Below are 19080 nucleotides of genomic sequence, written 5' to 3'. Positions count from 1 at the left end.
TGTTCAGAAGAGACTGATAAGAAAATGAGACGGCAATGCTTCGTTTGTTCACATTCCCGGAAAAATCCTCCAAAACGGCAAATGAGTTATTACGAGTTCAAGGAATGTAACGTAAACCTGTGTGTAGATCCCTGTTTTAAAATTTTTCATACGAAAAGAGAATTTTAAGTATTAGTTTTCAGATTATAATGTTAAAAGTCATAAAATGGTGAGTAATTAAAATAAAACGTGTAAAATATGCATTTAAACAAGAAATAAGGTAATTAAAGTATATATATAAAAATATCTATAAAGCATAAGCCGTTTAAATACTCTATAGAGCATTATTAAACAATGCGTTGATACTTCGGAAATTTCATGGATTTAGGCTTAGTAGCAAAAAAGCCCCTGGCCCTGGAGAGACGCTCGCGGAAGACATTGCCAGCCTCCGCGATAAGCGTGCGTTTTCGCTATCCGGCTCAAAGGCGTTAAGGAAAAGTTTGCCCATTACTACTACAGACACGACAGAATTATTCTCCTGCACATTGAAGCTTGTCTATGTGTTGTGGCATCAGGAGAAAAACCTACTTTAAAACACTCAAATGGGAAGTAATCCGCTTTCTTGCTGTATCCACCAGACATTGCTCTTCAGATTGCTAGTTTCAATTGATGACGCACAGCTTGTCTGAGCAGTGTTACATATCATATGAAGGTACCAAAAAGTAGGTCAGTTGATTAATATCTTTTAAAGCATTCTTCCAGTGTGTTATCCATATGCTGCGGGCAAGATGGGGAAAAGTAATATCAAGTGATGGACAATACTTTGAATAAATTTCATCTTTTTTTCACAATAATAAATGCCAAGTTTTGATTTAAAAAGAAGCTAGCACTTATTTGTACTCCAGATACTATTGTCGATAAATTTAGGAACATTGAGGTTTCAAATATTGATTGTCAAATTTTTTGATTTATGCAAATTTCACAGGTAATAAAGTACCTTAAACATTTTCTATAATGGGATGTAGGTGTCATAAAAGCAAGTGGGGACGTCACAGAAAGGATGAAATTGTTAGTTTGTACAGTCACTTTAAAGAATATCTGTCATTTCAAACCCAGTCCTCTAAATAGTGAAACTGGAAATCTTGACAGATATTTAATGACAGTATGAGAAATTTTTTCAATTTAGTTTTGAACCTTTTAAATATGTAAATCTTAATTAGTTAAACATGTTTTGTTTGCAGTTATCTACATTGTATTTATTTATTTATTTATTTTAGCTTAACAGCACAGAAGAGGCAAAACAAAAAGTACAGAAGGTAAGTCTTGGAAAAACAAAAAATATCTGTTACTTTCCTCCCCTTTTGATCTTTTTTTCCCCTTTCCTTTTTTAAAGGAAATTATCTGTCTTCTAATCAAATATATACATTCAAGGGATGATGAATAATTATGTAGTTAATTTTTTAGACTGACTCTATTGTAACAGTGAAGTATGGCTTATAGCAATTGTTTCAAAATGTGTGCGGAACAATGCATATTATGTAAAATAAATTGATATATGGGAAAGAGTTACAGCCTTATAAAAAACATTGTTGCAGCCTTTTTTTTTTTTCTTGCAATTAAAAATTTAAGAAAGAATGCATCAAAAGTTAGTGAAATACCATTTTAGAGTAAGAGAGGGGCTATACATGTTTTTGATAGAGTAAGATTAGGCCACTTCTTCCAGTTTTTCATCCTATTTCTTAATCTTGTGTTAGATCACTGAATCTTCCAGGTTTTAGCCTTTGTTAAGGAAAATGCTTTTGAGTAATAAGTAAAATATATTGAATGAATGAAACTTAACTGAGATAAATTCATCAGAGTAAATTTATTTTTATTACATTTGATTGGTATAAATTTTACTTGATCTGAGTCATCTTAATCTACTGTAATCATCAGAAATTTCTTTTTTCATATTATATTGTATTAATCTTATTAAAAATCATTTGATTTGAGTTTTATTAATCTATTGTTAATAATTGTGAACTTTTATATGAAGCTTCAGGTCATGTTTAATTAATTGATATTTATATTTAATTTTGTTTGAATATATGATACATTTATAAGTATATCCACACAAATACTATACATTAATAATTATTTTTATCATATTAAGGTATTTAACAAAAGCTTTCCTTCACTACTTCAATATAAAATTGTAAGAAGGTTACTTAGCCAAAAAGAATTTTAGAATATTCAATTAAAAGCTAATATATTTTGCATCAGAATGAATGCAAATAGATGAATAATCTGAACCATGCATTATAAAGTAAATTTAAGTCACTCTTAAAACTTTTGTTCCTTTGAAATGATGCCACTGCACAGCATGAGAACTTCCTGGCTTTTTCACAGATAGCTTCTGAGTTTTAGAATTTCAAGGTTAGCCTCTGTGATTTTTTTTTTAATGAGGTGATTTAAGAAATTTTATGCCAAACATTACAAAATATGGGGAAAAAAATCCCCATGAAGTGCATCAATTGCATTAGTTAAAATGAAACTTGTGTGTAGTTAGAATCTGAATTTTGTTTCTAAAAATTTGTTTATATTTGTAAAATAAAAAATAATTGCAATACAAAAAATTAAAACACGAGTTTAGTAAACTTTTGTTCATGTTCTTAGTCAGAATCTGGATTTTGTTTCTAAAAATTTGTTTAATAAAAATAATTGCAATATAAAAATTAAAACATGAGTTTAGTAAACTTTTGTTCATGTTCTTAGTGTGAAAGGTAAACTGATTATGTGCAGTTATTTGTATTACAATATATTGCATTCTCTATTAAAGAGAAAAATGTGAGGAGTTGATAAAAGAAATGCTTAGGAGCCTGTTGCTGTATACATTTGTGAAATAGAATGCTTTTACTGATTAGAAAACGGATATCTCATTCTTTTGAAGCATTTCCCAAAACTAAAAGGAAATTTAAATTTTGCTGAATTTAACATTAGCCTCTTCTTTACATCTATTATAGTTAGCATTATTAATCTCTTTGCTCGTAACATTGAGACTGAAATTCTCCCATCCTCCTGTGACGTTAAGAGTGCTGAAACATCACTGTGTGCACAAATGTGTTTTGCAAACATACAGAAATAATTCCAGTAAAGTCTATTTTTTATTGAAATATTTGGAATCTTACATATATTGTTTAAGTATAATTTTCTATAAAATCTTAATACTTAAAATACAGCTGAAAGTTAAGTGGCTAGTGTGTCATGCAGCTGTACCACAGGTCCAGGGTTTGATCCCCGGGCTGAGTAAGGTTGATTTAGCCTTTCATCCTTTGAATGGGTCGATAAAACGAGTAAGTACCAAGTTCATTGGGGGATCTGCGACAAGCTGACAACTTGTCCAGGGCATATGCCAAGGTCAAGAAAGATGATTTCAGGGCATTGCAGGCAAATTTTACACCACTGAGTTTAGTTTTTTTAGCTGAAAGTTAATTTCCAATATTAGGAATGTTTACATATTTAAATTATTTCCATATAGTAATAGAATAAAGTTCAAATCAGTCCTTTTTATTACCATGTTTACATAAAATTTTTAGCTCTTTCTTCTGTGTGATATATTTCTAAATTATTGAACATGCTTTGTAAGCATTGCACATTTTGCATATGTAGAATAAAGTAATAAATAATATTCACAACAGGTTTACATCATAAAGTTTTATGGCATTTGATGTAATTTATGTGCATTTAAAATTAACCCAATTGTGATGGTCACCTCAGTCATTAAACTTTTGTCATGGGATGGCGTTCTCACTGCATACATTGTTTTGGAGGATGGGCAGCTTATGTTGCTAAAATTTGAAAAAAAAATTCCATAAATTAAATTTGTTGTCCAGTTGTTGGTATATTATGAGAGGGGCAATCAGGTAGTTATCAGAATTAATTTTAAAACTTTATCTTTTTTTAAAAAAATTTATGAAATAATCAGTTCTAGATTAATATAATTTTTGACATCTCAAATATACATGTAGCAGAAATATCCAATTGCACATTTTTTTAGCAAAAATTATTTGAAAGCTCTCAAGAAATCAGCATATATAATTAGCTTAAATAAATATATCCGTGTTAGAATCGCTATAATCAGTTTCCAATTCTGCAAAAATATAATAATGTGAAAAAATGACTTCATTTATCATTTGAGTATACACTTTTGTTAAATACTGGTTTTGGTTTGCCATTTAGGTATAAAATTAATTTGGTAAATGATACAAAGTATTCATCGTTATGCTAGGAAAAAAAAAAAAATCTTAGAGCTAGAAGTAAAACCTCTAAAAAGGTAGAACATGTACTCTGCTATATCAGCCTTAAAAGTGTATACAGAGCATTGACAATATGAATTTTTTATGTCAACTAAGGTAGTTAAAGAGCCATTACTTCACTCAATACCTGCAAATCTCTCATTCCCCAAAATATAAAACATTGCATAGAAATGCAGATCGGTTGACAGACATACAGCTACATCCAGTCACAACAAAGAATTAAATGAGTATGTACACCCATCCTTGATGACATTCTGCTGCCAGATGCACATAAAACATTTCCATTCAGAATATCGAATATGAAGCATTGGGCCTTCAAGAGCAAAAGTGAAGTGTGTACTATGTTCAGGGCAGAGGCTAATTGTGATAATTAGACTTAATTATTTAACTGTTTCTGTAGTTGTAGAATACTTGTATGAAATGAATAAAATATTATTGTTAATAAATAATATAGTATTTTTCTAATTTCTGTTTTTCTTTTATTTTCAGACTGATCATAAGAGTAAGTACAAATGAAAACTTTATTCTTTTCTTTACCTTCATTATATAAACATGTTTTGTTCTGTATAATATGCTGCAGGAGTTGCGTTGCATTTTCTTTCACTAGTTTTATTTTAACACACTAGTTCAAGTAGTTTAAAAAACTTTAAAATTCATTTAAATTATCTTTTTAAAGTAATTTATTAATTCAATATATATTTTGGAAAAGATGTTTCATTTTTTTTATTACTCATGATTTTTTTTATCCATAACTTGAGGTTTTCTGTCAAATTGATGTAAGTTTTGTGGAAATAATGTTTCAAACTATCTCCCGTCTTTACTGAACTAAAATATTTTCCTTAACGTTGGCTTCCGTATGCTTCGTGTAGTTCACTATTTGAGGCATTCTCAATTTTGTAAGCAAGTGTTTTAATTAAAAGCTGTGATTTTAATGTTATCTAGTATATTGTATTTAACACAGTTCAGCTTCCAGTTCAGCTACTGTGTCTTAAGAAATCAGTACTAGTTATTTACATAACTTTCCTAAAGCAGATTCTTGCAGGTAAAATGCAAAAAGCATAGGTAGGTGGTCATTTAAGCATAATTACAAGTTGTGTAAACCAGCGAGTTTCAGCCAAATAGATTGTTGCCTCTTTTTTATAAACCTTTGCTGTGATAATTGTCTAAAAATGTTTTTATGTGCTTTTATTTGTTTGCTTTTAAAATCTATATAATTATCATCCAGTTACTTGTGAATATTCTTTGTAAAGTAAGTAAAAAAAAAAAAAAATTAACTGTTCTGAATTTCAGTGTTTTAACTTCTCAAACATGAATATCTAATACAGCAAAGGGAAAAAATATTTTCTTTTTAGGTGTTTTTCCTTATTTAAAGAAACATATATTTGATACTTTTTTGTCCACTATTAGACTTGTCTTTAAACTTCTTTGGCCTTTGCCTGTTTTATGTTTCCATTCTTTGTAATGATTTGATGCTGATAATGAAGCTACAGCAATTCAGAGCAATACATTTGAAGATTAAAAATAATAGAAAGCTATGAAGGCCAAGTTTACTTTTTTTATTAAGAATAGAAATTTGCACACATTCTGTAATAAAAAAAAATTCAATTTTAGGAATGTTTCTTGCTCACATGCATAATAATCTTAATTTCAGTCAGTTGTTTGCAACATGAGAACCATATTAATGTATTTATCACTTGGAAAAAAATAACGTATGTAAAAGTTACTGTGGCAAAATAGAATTACTGATTGTTTTTGTGTAGAGATTACTGAACTTTAAAACAGTACAAACATTTAGTATTTTAAACTTGTATAGGGATGCTAGTTGATGTTGCTCTTTTAGATTTTTTCCATATGATTGAAAATAGTATATGGCAACTTTAACAAATGTAGATTATAAATGACTTGGAAATAAGTAGTCTTGGTTAGGAGTTAAGAATAATACTGTAGTTGTTATGATAGAATAAAATTGGAAGTTTCGTTTGATCTTTGGATTGGAATATTTTTAGGATTTTAAGTCTGTGTTGTTACTGATGGTGATGTGTGGTGAAAACTTATGATCACTGTAATAAAATTAAAATGCCTTAGTCAGTCATTTCATTTATGGCATTTTTTTTAATCCAGGGTTTGAAGTAGCATATAATAAAACAATTATGTTTGGCAAATAAATATTAGGCAGGAAGCTAAGAAGTGATTCTTTTATTTATAGAAATTACATCTTTTTATGTGTGAATAACCTTCAAAACTGGGAAATTTTTGAAAATACCCACCCAAACTCCAGTGAAAAGGACATGCTCAATTATTTCATTGCATTCAATTATTGATAAATATTAATGGCTGAATTGTTGATGAATAGCCCTTTGCATGATGTGGAGTTTATTTGAAAATGTTGTTTGGTTGTGGTTTTGTTCTAGTTATTTGAGGAATATTTTGTAAATTTTATTGAGCTGTTTCAAGTGATTTAAGATCCTGCATGCAAAAACGATTAAGGAATTGAATATTGCTTGGATAACTGCAAGTATTTGAGAGCTTATGTATTGAAAATGTAATTATTCCATATATAAGCACACACACAATAAATGAAACTGATGTGAGGTTAGTGGTGATCTTTTTTTTTTTTTTTCCTTACTTTTCAGTTACTTGGAAAAAAACTTCTGAGGAAATATAATGCAGACTGTTTAAGAAAGTGTTAATATATGTCAGCATACTGATGAAATTTGCCTGGCCATATAACTTAACATCTTTTGAAAGAAATTGAGCTACTGTATAATTAATGTTGGTGCAAAAGTTAACATCTATTAAAAGGAAAGAATGGGTTTTGAACTGTATAGGAATTAAATTTCTTTAACTGTGCAAAGTCTTTCTTACCTTTCCTTATTGCTGGCTGTATAAAAATATGTATTTTTATATGAATATCAAATTATTTGTTAATGCATAAATATTTTGGTTGAATACTAAAAAGAAAAAGTTTGGTTTTTGTAATTGGGAAAAAAATGTCTGCATTTGAATATTTATGTAAAAGGATTTTAATTATGTAAGGGCGAATAATTTTTTTAAATGTGTAATGCAGTGTAAAGCAGGCATTTTAACTTTTTTTTTTATTCCAGTCAGTGAGTGTATAAAATTTGATAAATGCTAATATTTTTTGGGGAGAAGGGGCAGTAAAAAATTTTTACTTGCCCATTAACAGCTGCTTGTTAGGTGCAATTGTTTCCTCAGCATTTGCTGTGTTTTTAAGTGTTCTGAAATATGAAGGACTGTAAGCTTATTTTAATGGGTGTATGAAATTTATCAAAATAATAAAAATGGGAGCTGTCTGCTTTTTATAAAGTTATGGGATATTATAAATAGTTAAATATTCTGATTTTTATGCAGTAAAATTGCTCATTGTAAACAGATTTGAAAGAAATTGAGCTACTATATAATTTATTTAATGTTGGTGCAAAATTTAACATCCATTAAATTTTATCAAGCATAGCTTGAACTGGCAAGTGTTATAAAATATTAGAATGCTTTTCCAAAATAAAATTTGGTATTCATCTGTATTTCAGTGGTGTATGACGTACTGCCAGTTATCTTAGTGGTGATTAAAGTTTCTACTAGTAGATCGGGCTGGGGCTCTGAAAATTTTTTCAGCATTCCGTCTGCGGATCCATGGTTTAGCTGCGTGCGTTCTATGCTGAAATCAGTAAGGAGAAATTTTCATGTCTATAAGCAGCTTTTCATGGCCTGTGTATGTCATTGTTTTGCTTAACGGTCAGTGTAGATCTGGTAGCAGGTAATAAAAGTTTTGATGTGTTAACCTAGGACAACAGCTGTGATGAAATAATTAGTTTTTGCTTGGATCAAAAAACCCCTAAAGGTGTTTAATAATACTTTAAGAAGGCCCATTATAATATGAATGATGTTTATAAGATTGCATGTCTTACCAATAATGGAATATGCATATCCCTATTCATAGTTTTTTTGTCTAAACTGAATACAAAACTTGACATCTCCAAAATTATAATGACTCCCACCTCTTTTCTTTCTTGTGTGTTTGTTTACTTTTTTTGGATGATATTTTTGCTGCTTATCATGAAATTAGAGTAATTTTAAGAATTTGGTGACTGGTTTTCCCATACGATCTAGATTACTATATAAACTAGGTGGCTGCTTTTTCCATATGGTCTATCATGATGAAAATCAGAGTAATTAATATGCCTAAAAAACATTATTATTTTTTTTTTTTGAGGAAGTCCTAACCTTAACCACTTGCACAAAAAAGACGTGCCACGCACGATGAGATGCTTTTGTCTTGTTTTAACGTGGTGCACACGTTGCCTAACGACGAGATTGTTTATTTCTCGAGTTACAGCTTTGGATTGCACTCACAGACGCGGAGTGCCCACTTGTTATATTGTAGCGCACGGCACCGCAGCCATGAAGTTTAGTGGTAACGTAAGTGGTTAATTTGAATTGTCTCAATAAAGCATAATTAGAGCTATGAATCATGTTCTTTGAATATTGTGTTTGTTGAGCTATGCTGTTTTGATTTGGCAGCATTGATTAGATAGCCTCACTAAGCTAAACAAGTAGTGGATTACACTTTATATGGGCATTCTCATATATTTTGCAGCAGATAGTAAATTGTGGTTTACACATATAGTTAAAATTCTTAAACCTCCGAGTGGCACAGCTTTTTGAATCTGCTTACGAAGACCTGTACCTATGCTGAATTTTTATATTTATTTATTTAATTCCTGTTATCATCAACTTGAATTCATTAAGTTATTTACATAATTAAAGAAACAAAGAAAGAAAAATGTTTTAAATTATAATACAAAAGCAAGCTACCAAAAATGTCATGATCAATCAAAGCCTGTTATATGATGGTCAGGCTGTAGAACAGAGTTTTGTGGATTTAATATAATACAATGAAGGGAAGTGAAATACTGTAAACTATTGCTTTCTGTTATAATTTTTGCTGTAAGGGCAGTTTACCATTAAACGATACTATAATGTTACTGGATATTGCAATAGTTTCAACCCATTTATGCCGAAGGTTAAAAAATTTGAATTTTTGCATGAAATTTCTATATGTTAGGTAAAAAAATATAATAAACAATGATTTGGAGAAGAAATTTTTTTATTTTAATTAGTTTACAAGTTATATGGTGTTCTAAAAATGGAACACTAGGCAAAACCATTGCTATAATGTTACAATGTATAAAATCGTGGGTTTCCTCTAAAAATGTGGTTAGTCCCATTATTCAGTAATTGGAAGAACACTTAACATGTAAAGCCACATTACATTTTCCACATCGAAAAGTGGTGTTTTTATGACATTGAGCACAGCGAGTTTGCTTTCCTTGCTTTATGATCTTATGATTTATGCCATCATAGTGTGAATCAATGTTTCGCTTCTAAGAGGTTTTCCTTTCCTGTCAGGTTCTGCAGGATGACCATGAGTATCAAGATAATGGCATGCTACACGATGATGGAATTCTAAAAGATCCATTGGTTTTGCATCATAAGTTTTGTGTAATTGCCAAGCATTTTGTAAGGCCATTTCGAAACAGAACAACAATGGACTTGAATACCATTTCTTTCCACGAATTGATGCTCTATATTTGTCTATGTTTTCGTCTGCTCTATCCACACCTCCCATAAATTGGTTATATACTTTTATCACATTTGGCTGCTGAACTTGGATTTCCTTTTTTTGTTCTTGTGAATAACGATTTACAAGACACAGTGGATTTACACCAGCACCAGATGATGCAACAGTCACAACACTGTTGTCATGACATCTACAGACAATATTGCCTTTGCCATCAACTCGATAACCGAATGAGCCTCTTTCCATTTTCTTTAGGGCAACATCCGATTGCAATGGTGCTTTATCAATACGACCTTTTCTAACTGTGCCTGTTGCCTGATGACCCATTGAACCAAGTTTATCAAGCAGGGCAATACTTGTGAAAAAATTATCAAAAACAAAATGGTATTGTCCAGGGTGCTTTTCTATTAGTGCATCCGTAAATCATAAGACAACAGAAGCACAAACACCATACTCCTCATATTTGTTTGCCAGATTTTTACCTTGATAGGGTTCGAATCAACAGGAAACATTTCAATTGAGAGTTTGTCAAGCTTAGATTTACACCCTTAGTTGAAGCATATAAATTTGAGTGTGTTACAATGAGTTCCATGATGTCGTCATTTAGGAAAAGTTCAAAATGTTCTGAAGAAGTTCTTACTTTGGTAACTGGTAACTGAGTAATTCTTCCTGATATGGGTTGGACATTTAGATCTGCATTTTCCCATTTTAATACAACTTTTCGAGCTTTTTCTTCTTTGATAGAAGTGATTGTTGCAAAGTAGAAGTCGATGGAACCCCATCTGCAGGAGAATCAAATTTAGGGAAATATGAAGGATCATCTGGGTCAGAGTCAGCATCAAAAGAACCATCCCGAACAAGATAAGCAGGTGCGTGCAGCAAAGAACCGGGCAGATTATTTATTGTTCCCCCATCTTCCTCACTGGAGTCCTCATCAGAAACAGTCAGGTGGTTCTATGATTATGGCACTTGCTTCTATGTTGTCACACGTCTCTAAAATATTAGTTAACTCATGTAAGGCTATTTCGGACATCTTGTGTCTTGGAAAATCATTTCAGCTAAAAAAATATGAAGAGAAAATATTTGCGTTCTTGTGGTAGTGGTTTTGCCTAGTGTTCCAAAAATGGAACACTGAAAATTTCAAGTCTATAACTAATTCAAAACTAATAGCTTTTCTATTTTCTTTTTGCAGTAATAAAGAGTAACTAATTGAATAATAACACAATTTTTTTTACAATTTTAAAGTATAATGCAACAGTTATAGTTATCTGTTTATAGATGAATCTACAAAAACCTTGATAAAAATGAAGACCAAAATTTCAAAACATCACAGCAGCCAAATATATGCAGGAGTGACAAACTGTGTTCTAAGCAAAGCCATATGCCCTTACAAACTGGCTGACATCACAAATCAAACCATGTGTGCGACCTTGAACCCGTGGGCTAAAAATAACTTTTATGTGAGGGATGTTCCAAAAATTGAACAGTAGGCATAAAATGGGTTAAAATTGTACATTATCGCTATAGTGTCCTTTGTAAATTTTGAAAAGCTGTAGATGTGTATCAAATATATATTTTCTGTTTTAATTATTCTGATAGTCACCAAAATTGGCTTTTGCCTAATTATTGAAATTCTTCCCCCTTTTTTTGTGGCAGGTGAAATATTCTTACCAAAGCAGTTTTAATGTAACTTATGCAATTAGTTGGTAGTTTTCAGTTAATAATAATAAGAGAAATTGCACTGGGTGCCCTATGTGGTAACCTGTTTATATCACTGTGCAGGTGCCTATGTAGTGACATTGTTATAAATAAGTTGGAAGAATGAACATTGAGCTAGTAGTTTTCTGTTTAATATTTTGGCAATTTCACTCTTTGAATTGCATTGTGGCAACCTATTATATTGCTGAAAAGTATTTATGTGCCAACTCAGGTATACGCTAAACGTATGTTTTTAATTATATGTGGATTTTCACTTTTAAAACCGTCCATAATTTTTTATTAGTATTTCTAATATAAATGTTTTTTGCTTAATGAATTGTAATGAGATTATATTTGCCAAACGATGAGAAAAGTGTGGCATTTCTTCAGAAAATGGCATTTTAACCAATAATAAAGGAGTAAAAAATTTCATTTTGTGAAGTTGTGCTTCTTAATTTTATGGAAATGGAAGGTGAAAAATTGCAAGCAAAGTACAAGGTAACCAAAAAAATTCTTGCCATTTATTTGGATAAATATCAGAAAGTTAGCAGTATTTTATTTATCCAAAATCTGCCGATTTGGAAGTTGTTTTTTAAGTCAAATATTAGTTTACTTATAGTTCAAATAAACATATTATTGCCTTGAATGCTAGTTTTCTATTTAGAAAGTGTTTTCTGATTCAGATATAGCAAAGAAATATTCACGTGCTAGAACAAAATCTTCTGCCATTCTTAAAAGTGAGATGGCAAATGTTTAAAGTATTTTGCAGAAATCTGTTGATGGAAGCAATGAAAGTGATTGTGAGTTGTATCCATTTTGATGAAAGAATAAAACAATACTTTTTTGGCTTCTTTATTTGACTCAACTGGTTAGAATATTTCAAGAGTAATTATTAATGAATTGCATAAGTTGTATACTTATATCAAATTGTGTTTCTTTCAGTACAGATAATGCTTACGTTATGACTCGTTAAAAATTGGCCTTTCATGAAAAACATCGAAAGGAATATTATCAGTATGTGTTGTCCATGTCACGTATAGAAAGTTTTAAAAGTGCTAATTCATGCATGTTCAAGGTGGCTGCTACCGGGCAAAGCATTGAAAGGGGTAATGTAGCAGTGGGATCCACTTCGATGGTTTTATTCAGAAAAAAGTGGTGTTAAATGATGTTCAAAATTTTTTATAAAGGACAAAGCATGTCATGAAAAACCTGTTCTAGAAAAAGGGATTTTTTTTTCTTTTATCTGAGCTACAGAAATTTTTTATAGATTTTTAACATAATCTGTTTTTGGTTTTGAAGAATTAAATATACAGAGTGCATTACCAAAAAGTCAGTTTCTGAAGAAAATGCATGAGATATTGTTGCAAAGACTTAAACCCTCAGTAATGAAAAAAGTCAAGTGTTTAATAGAAATTTTGTATCATTTTTACAAAATCAGAAAGATTATTGAAAACTGTACTTGGGAATTCCTTAAAAAGTTAAATAAGGGGAAAAAGAAATTTTTGCAGAAGTTAGTATTTTGAAGCTGCCATACCACAATATTTGGTGCAGTCAAGTATGGCAGCAAAGTTTTTAGAAATGTCTTCAAGCACTCAGCATTATAATTTTGAGGCGGCAAAATTTTTGGAATTTAAGGAGGCACCATGGGAAGCATAATTTGGGATCTGCGGAAATTGCTCCTTGTGGACAAATGCATTGTGCTGTCCTGGCTGTGTGTAATTACACAATCTGGAATTTCCTTTTGAAGACGAAATTCATGCTGATTGGTAGTTCTTTTAATAGATTTTACTATTTTGTGGATAAATTCCCATTTCTGATGACAAAACTGTAGAAATGATGAATATAGCATGGAATAAATTCCAAAAACTGTTCATAGCAATGTAATGTGAGGAATTAAAATTGTGACAGTCTGTAATGTTTGTGGGTGTTTCAATTGGTTTCATAGGAAAGATGTATGCTGTGGATATAACAAGATCCCTAAAATTCTAAAAGCCACATTAACCATACATTATAGTAATGCAGAATGTGAGCATATTTTTGTAATTGTAAAAAAGGATAAAAAAAAAGGATTCAATCTCGCTACTCTGTGAGAGCATAGACTCTTAAGAAAATCTTTGTTGTCAAGTATAAACAGGATAGTATTTTGATACATGGAAATTTTGATTTCTCTCAGTGCTTAAGGAAATGATTAATACTGCTTTGTGTGCTCATAATCAGTGGTTTAAATATCTATTCAGTGGTGTAAATAGCTAGTCCCTGCTGATCACTCGAATGAATGTGTGGTTGCTGGATTTATGTGAGTACAGTTTACTAAGTGTTCATCTACATCACTGAAAATTTTGCAGATTTATAGAAATATTGATGCTTTTTGGTTTTCTACCCTTTGTTTCAATGTGTGCTAAAGTGGTGTGTTATGAATGGCAAATTTTCAAGCAGAGGCATAATAGCTAGCTAATGCATAGAGATACCACATGTATTTGAGTACATGTGCATTCATATGCTTTATATTTTGCTGTGGAAATGCAGCTAATGGCTGCATAATTTTTAAAAAATTGTTATTGGGAACAGAACAGGACCTACAAGAACCAATAATTTTTTGGCAACGTGTTGGTGTTTTTTGTGGTAATGTAGCTAATCAAAAACTGCTGAAATCATTTTTTTTATTTAGTATTATTTCTGAAATTTAGAAGTTTTAAAAGTAACGAGTCTTTATTCTTTCTTTCATGCACTACTAAGAAATTGTCAGGAATGTACTTGAGAAGGTATGTCAAACAAGCCCAGTTTTGCCGCTGGTAATCATTAGCATACACACTTTTTGACTTCAGTTTTGTTTCTGTTTTAGGCTCTGTGACCTATATCATTACTTGTCTTTCTGCTGTGTAATAAGATACGTGTGTATATGAGAACAAGAGTTAATTATGTCCTGTTGTGAAGAACAAGAAGTTAGGTGTAATGTAGATAAGGAACCAGTGGATAAGATCATTGAATGCAGATTGATTATCAGGTTCGATTTTTGTAATTTGGTCAGTTAAATATTAATGGAATTGGCAGTGTGTACACTTAAACCTGTTTTAGTGTGAATTTTTTGTATGCGATATATGAAAATTTTAATCAGATTGGTACATAATTATATGATTATCTGACAGCAGCTAAAATCTAAGTAACCCTCCAACTTTGCCATAAATTAGAATGTTATTTTCTTGCAATCAATGCTAATTCTGAAAGAACTTCAAAATTCCTAAAAAGAGCTTCAGTCTTCTATGTCTGGCTACCGAGACGTATATAGGCATCTAGTGAAAAATCTGTTGCAAAAACTGATCACCGACTGCATAGTTAACTAAAAAATAAACTCAACTCTAAATGAGTGTAAGGTAGTATCTTCAGGTGACGAAAGTGATTTTGAACCAGTTTACCACAAGAAAGTTCGTGTATTGTCCGACTACAAAGGATAATGTTGATACGTTGTGAAAAGTTTTGTATGTGTAAAATATGTACATATGTAAATAAAATATTTAAAAATATTCCACATGTATTTTCTAAGTAACATTCTAAAAGGTTTGGTGAGATTCCAAGTAGCTGCCGAGCCTTGCGTCTTGATCTTGTTTGAAAAAGCTATTTCTTAACTCTTTCGCATCAAAGTCGCCCTAAACGCCTGAGCATTCAGACATCGGCTGGACGCCCGAAACGCCTGAATGATTTCCTACCCAGTGCTTTCCGCCATCATGTTACTGCATTACTCATTGCTTTCAGGTGATGTTAAATCACATGTCAATCATTCTTTTGAAGCTACTAAAAGTAGTTATTATTTTAATGCACCTTCTCTTTCCTTTGTTTACTGTCAGTGTTTAGCTTTTGTTGCCCGAAGTTGCAATCCCGTCCCAAGGGGGAACTTCACACAGTGTCAAAGCGTCCAAGAAAGAAGTTCTCGCTTTACTTAAGTAAGGCTATTGTTAGCGCTGTAGTATTCAATTTGTCATGGGGGAAGGAAAAGCATTCCAGGAGAAATTCTTAGATACGGGCGTTTTCGATGTTTGGGGTATAGAGATTTTGCCCTCTCTCGATGTGAAAGAGTTAAGGTTTTGAGTTGTTTTCTTTGTGAGACTTTATGTAGTCCCTATCCATCTCATAAAAACAGGTTTGAGTGTGTAAGGTGTTCTTGACTTTCTGCACGCATAGGAAAAATGTAAGCAAGTTTCAAAATAAAAATCTTAAAGGCCGTTTTCTTTTATAGAGGAAAGTAACATGTAATAAAATCAAGGAAGTTAATGCTTTCTGTGTCAGGATTTTGTAGTATTGTGTTTCTTTGGAATAATTCATAAAATTATTTTCTAGAATATTGTTATAAACACTTTTCAAGTAGCTTAAGAAATTTAACTGAATGGCAGTGGTTCCAGGTACAGAATTTTCATCCCTTCATACTTTAAATAAGCATGGTCAAACCTGCAGGCTGCATGTGGCTCTTTTATTAATTTTTTTGGCACTTGCCCGTCTTTACTGGGGAAAAAAAAATGTTATTAGGAAAAACGAAAGACTCTTCTTACTGCTAAATATAAATAATTATATTAAATATAATAATTAAATAATAAAAATTATAATGCTCAGACAATGAAAACTGTTGTAAATATTGTAAATTTAAAAAGGGGATTCAAAGCACAGAGCGTTTATTGCATTTGTAGATTATTTGGATGCTGAGATATTTCATTGACTGTCAAGTGCCCTGATGGCTGGATATTGTCTACAACAGTTTTTTGGGTTAAGTAATGAAATTCTTGCTTTCCTCAAAAAAGAAAACATTGGGCATGGGTATCAAGAAAATTTGGAAGAAATCCAGTTTTTTAGATCTTGCTCTTCTGACAGATTTAACAACACATCTAAATACTTTAAACTACAAGTCAGGAAACAAAATATATCCCAGCTTTATGGACATATTGAAGGCTTTCGCAAAAAAACGTAATGTAATGCAAATTGCACTGAAGGCAAATAATACGGCGCACATCCCATTTTGTCAGCAGCTGAAAGAAGAAAAAAATTTGTGTCGTGAAATAATTACTGGTATCAAGAAAGACTTCCAGGACGGATTTTAGGATTTTGATTCCCTAAAAACAAAACTTTTATTGCTAAACAACACCATGGAAATTGAAGTAAGTGCCTTGCTACCTTCAAATGGAAATTTGTGATCTTCAGGCAGATTCATTCTACCAGACTAAAAAGTGATGTTGCTGAACATTACTGGAAAGTGATTTCTAAGCAATGTTTTCCCAAACTGCATAAATTCTCTTTGCAGATGTTATCGCTGTTTGGCAATACATATGTGTGTGAAAGTGCTTTTTCTATTCTCAAATTAAATGTAAAAAAAAAAGTTCGACTGTTTGTTGTTCACTTGATTGATATGCATTTGTGTTCCCCTTATTGATTTTGTCTTTTTCTGCCATATTTCAACTTTATGTGATTTCAGAAGCATTGATTCAATTACGAGTATGTTTTTAATTTTCCTGACTTGTGCCTGTAAGATAATTTTATATATTTAATAGTTGATTATAGATTGAAGTATAAACTGCATAAGTATCTAGGCATGTTTTAGTAATTGAAGTGTCTTGTAGCAGACACTGCAAAGTATTTGCTTAAACATGGCTGCTGGTAATATTTTGGATAGATCAATTGTTGCCTCTTACCACAACTACAAAACCATAAATTTACTGTTTTGATGTGTTTTATATTCTTTTTGTATTCTCGAGATTATTGGGTACATTTTACCTAAAAGATAAATCTCAACAACAAACCATAAGTTTTGTACATTATTTATCTGTAGCAATGCTTCTTGAAGCTTTTTTTTTTCGCTCCACGCACCTTTTTTATCATCCCGTCTTCTTTCCAAAACTAGAAAAATGCATATACATTTCTTTAAATTTATATTATTTTTAATGTATTTAATAAATTGAATGAAGAAAAGTACGGAAAATGTGTTTATTAATACCATAATTTGAATAAAAGTATTAGGTATATGGGTAAGTCTCCGCCGTTTGAAAAAAAGTTATTCTATGAGTAAGTTATGGTTAAAATTTTCTGATGTATAATATATCGTTAGGTTGAACATCTGATAACAACATAACCTCAGCATGATATTTTTCATGCGAAAATGTCACGTTGGGAGCTGAATGAGCATTGTTTGTGGATTTGAAGAAATCTGTAACTGAGTGGCATTGATTTCTTTCAGAAGCATATAATGTGGTCTCCTTAAGTAAGAGAAGCAGTGAGTAGTTTCAAAAGTTGAAGAACGGTGAGAAGAAAGTTTATAAAGACAGAATTAGAAGCATTATTGGATGAAGATTGTTGCCAAACATTATTAGAACTTTCACTTATATCAGGAATAACTCAACATTTTTACATCATTTAAAAACATTGGAAATGATTCAAAAGTGAAGAAAATAGGCTCCATATGAACTGAGCCAAGAAATGTAGAATCCTGATTTTTAACATATGAAATGCTACTTGCCAGGCACAAACAAAAGGGTTTTTGTGTCGTACAGTCTCTAGTGATGAAAAATTGATCCACTATGATACCAAAAAATGCAAGGGGATACAAGGAAATAATGGGGACACCAAGGCCATGTTTCAACATTGACAGCCAAGCTGAATATTCATCGAAGCAGTCATGTTGTGTATATGTGGAATTAAGTTGGTTGGTGTCTTGTATTAGGGGTTGCCCAAACAAAAACGAAACCATTACTAGAGCTCTCTGATGAAAACGATGTGATTGAGCTGAGCATTCAAAGAAACCTGTGCCCTCTAGTACTCCAGACATGAGAGAATTATTTTCCTGCACAAAAATGCTCATCCATATGTTGTGTCAAAACTTACTCTTAAAGATTTATATGAAAAATTTTTTCCCCTCCTGCTGTATTCACCAGACATTACTCCTTCTGATTGTTGCTTGTTTCAATTGCTGATGCAATGCCTGTCTTAAGTAGCTGTTCACATCATATGAACATACCAAAAATTGGCTTGACTTTTGTATAGCCTTGAAAAATGAAGCATTCTTCCAACGTGCTATTCGTATGCTGCTTGAAAGATGGGGGGGGGGATTGGTGGTTAGCAAATGGACAGTACTTTGAAATGGACGTATTTGTTCTCCTGATAGTTTTCATTAACTAAAATTAAATAGGTAAATAAATGGCTGACTGCATGGCATGTTATCCAATAATAAAGAAGTAAAAAATTCTGTTTGTGACGTTGTGCAAATGACTGAATTTTATGGAAATACAAGGTTAAAAATTGCATGTAAAATATTAACATGCGGGTTGAAAATTAAGTTTGAAGATGATAAATTATCTTTTAAGTTTACTCGCATCTTTTAGACAACCTTACATTGTCGAGTGAAATTTATATTGATAAAATGAATAAAAATAATATTGCAATCATTTTAGATAAGTGTACAAGGATGAAGCTCTTTGTAGTAAAGAATATAATGCAAAAGAAATATGTATTTTGTAACATGTGGATATAATTTTA

General features: G+C 31.4%; 1 protein-coding gene across 1 annotated transcript in view; it reads left to right on the top strand.

The window, feature by feature from the left end:
- The window catches only part of LOC118184664 (uncharacterized), an 83389-nt gene that overhangs the window by 7581 nt on the left and 56728 nt on the right, over nucleotides 1–19080 (top strand). Inside the window, exons 2-3 of the mRNA XM_035354366.2 lie at nucleotides 1257–1295; nucleotides 4764–4776. Coding sequence (XP_035210257.1) covers nucleotides 1257–1295; nucleotides 4764–4776 — 52 coding nt within the window. The remainder of the gene's footprint in view (nucleotides 1–1256; nucleotides 1296–4763; nucleotides 4777–19080) is intronic.

The sequence above is a fragment of the Stegodyphus dumicola genome, chromosome X1 (genome assembly GCF_044657685.1).
Source record: "Stegodyphus dumicola isolate Sdum_Otavi_A_Nest chromosome X1, ASM4465768v1".
NCBI lineage: Eukaryota > Metazoa > Arthropoda > Arachnida > Araneae > Eresidae > Stegodyphus > Stegodyphus dumicola.
Note: the sequence above shows the minus strand (reverse complement) of the source record. Positions and strands in the feature narration are given on the sequence as shown.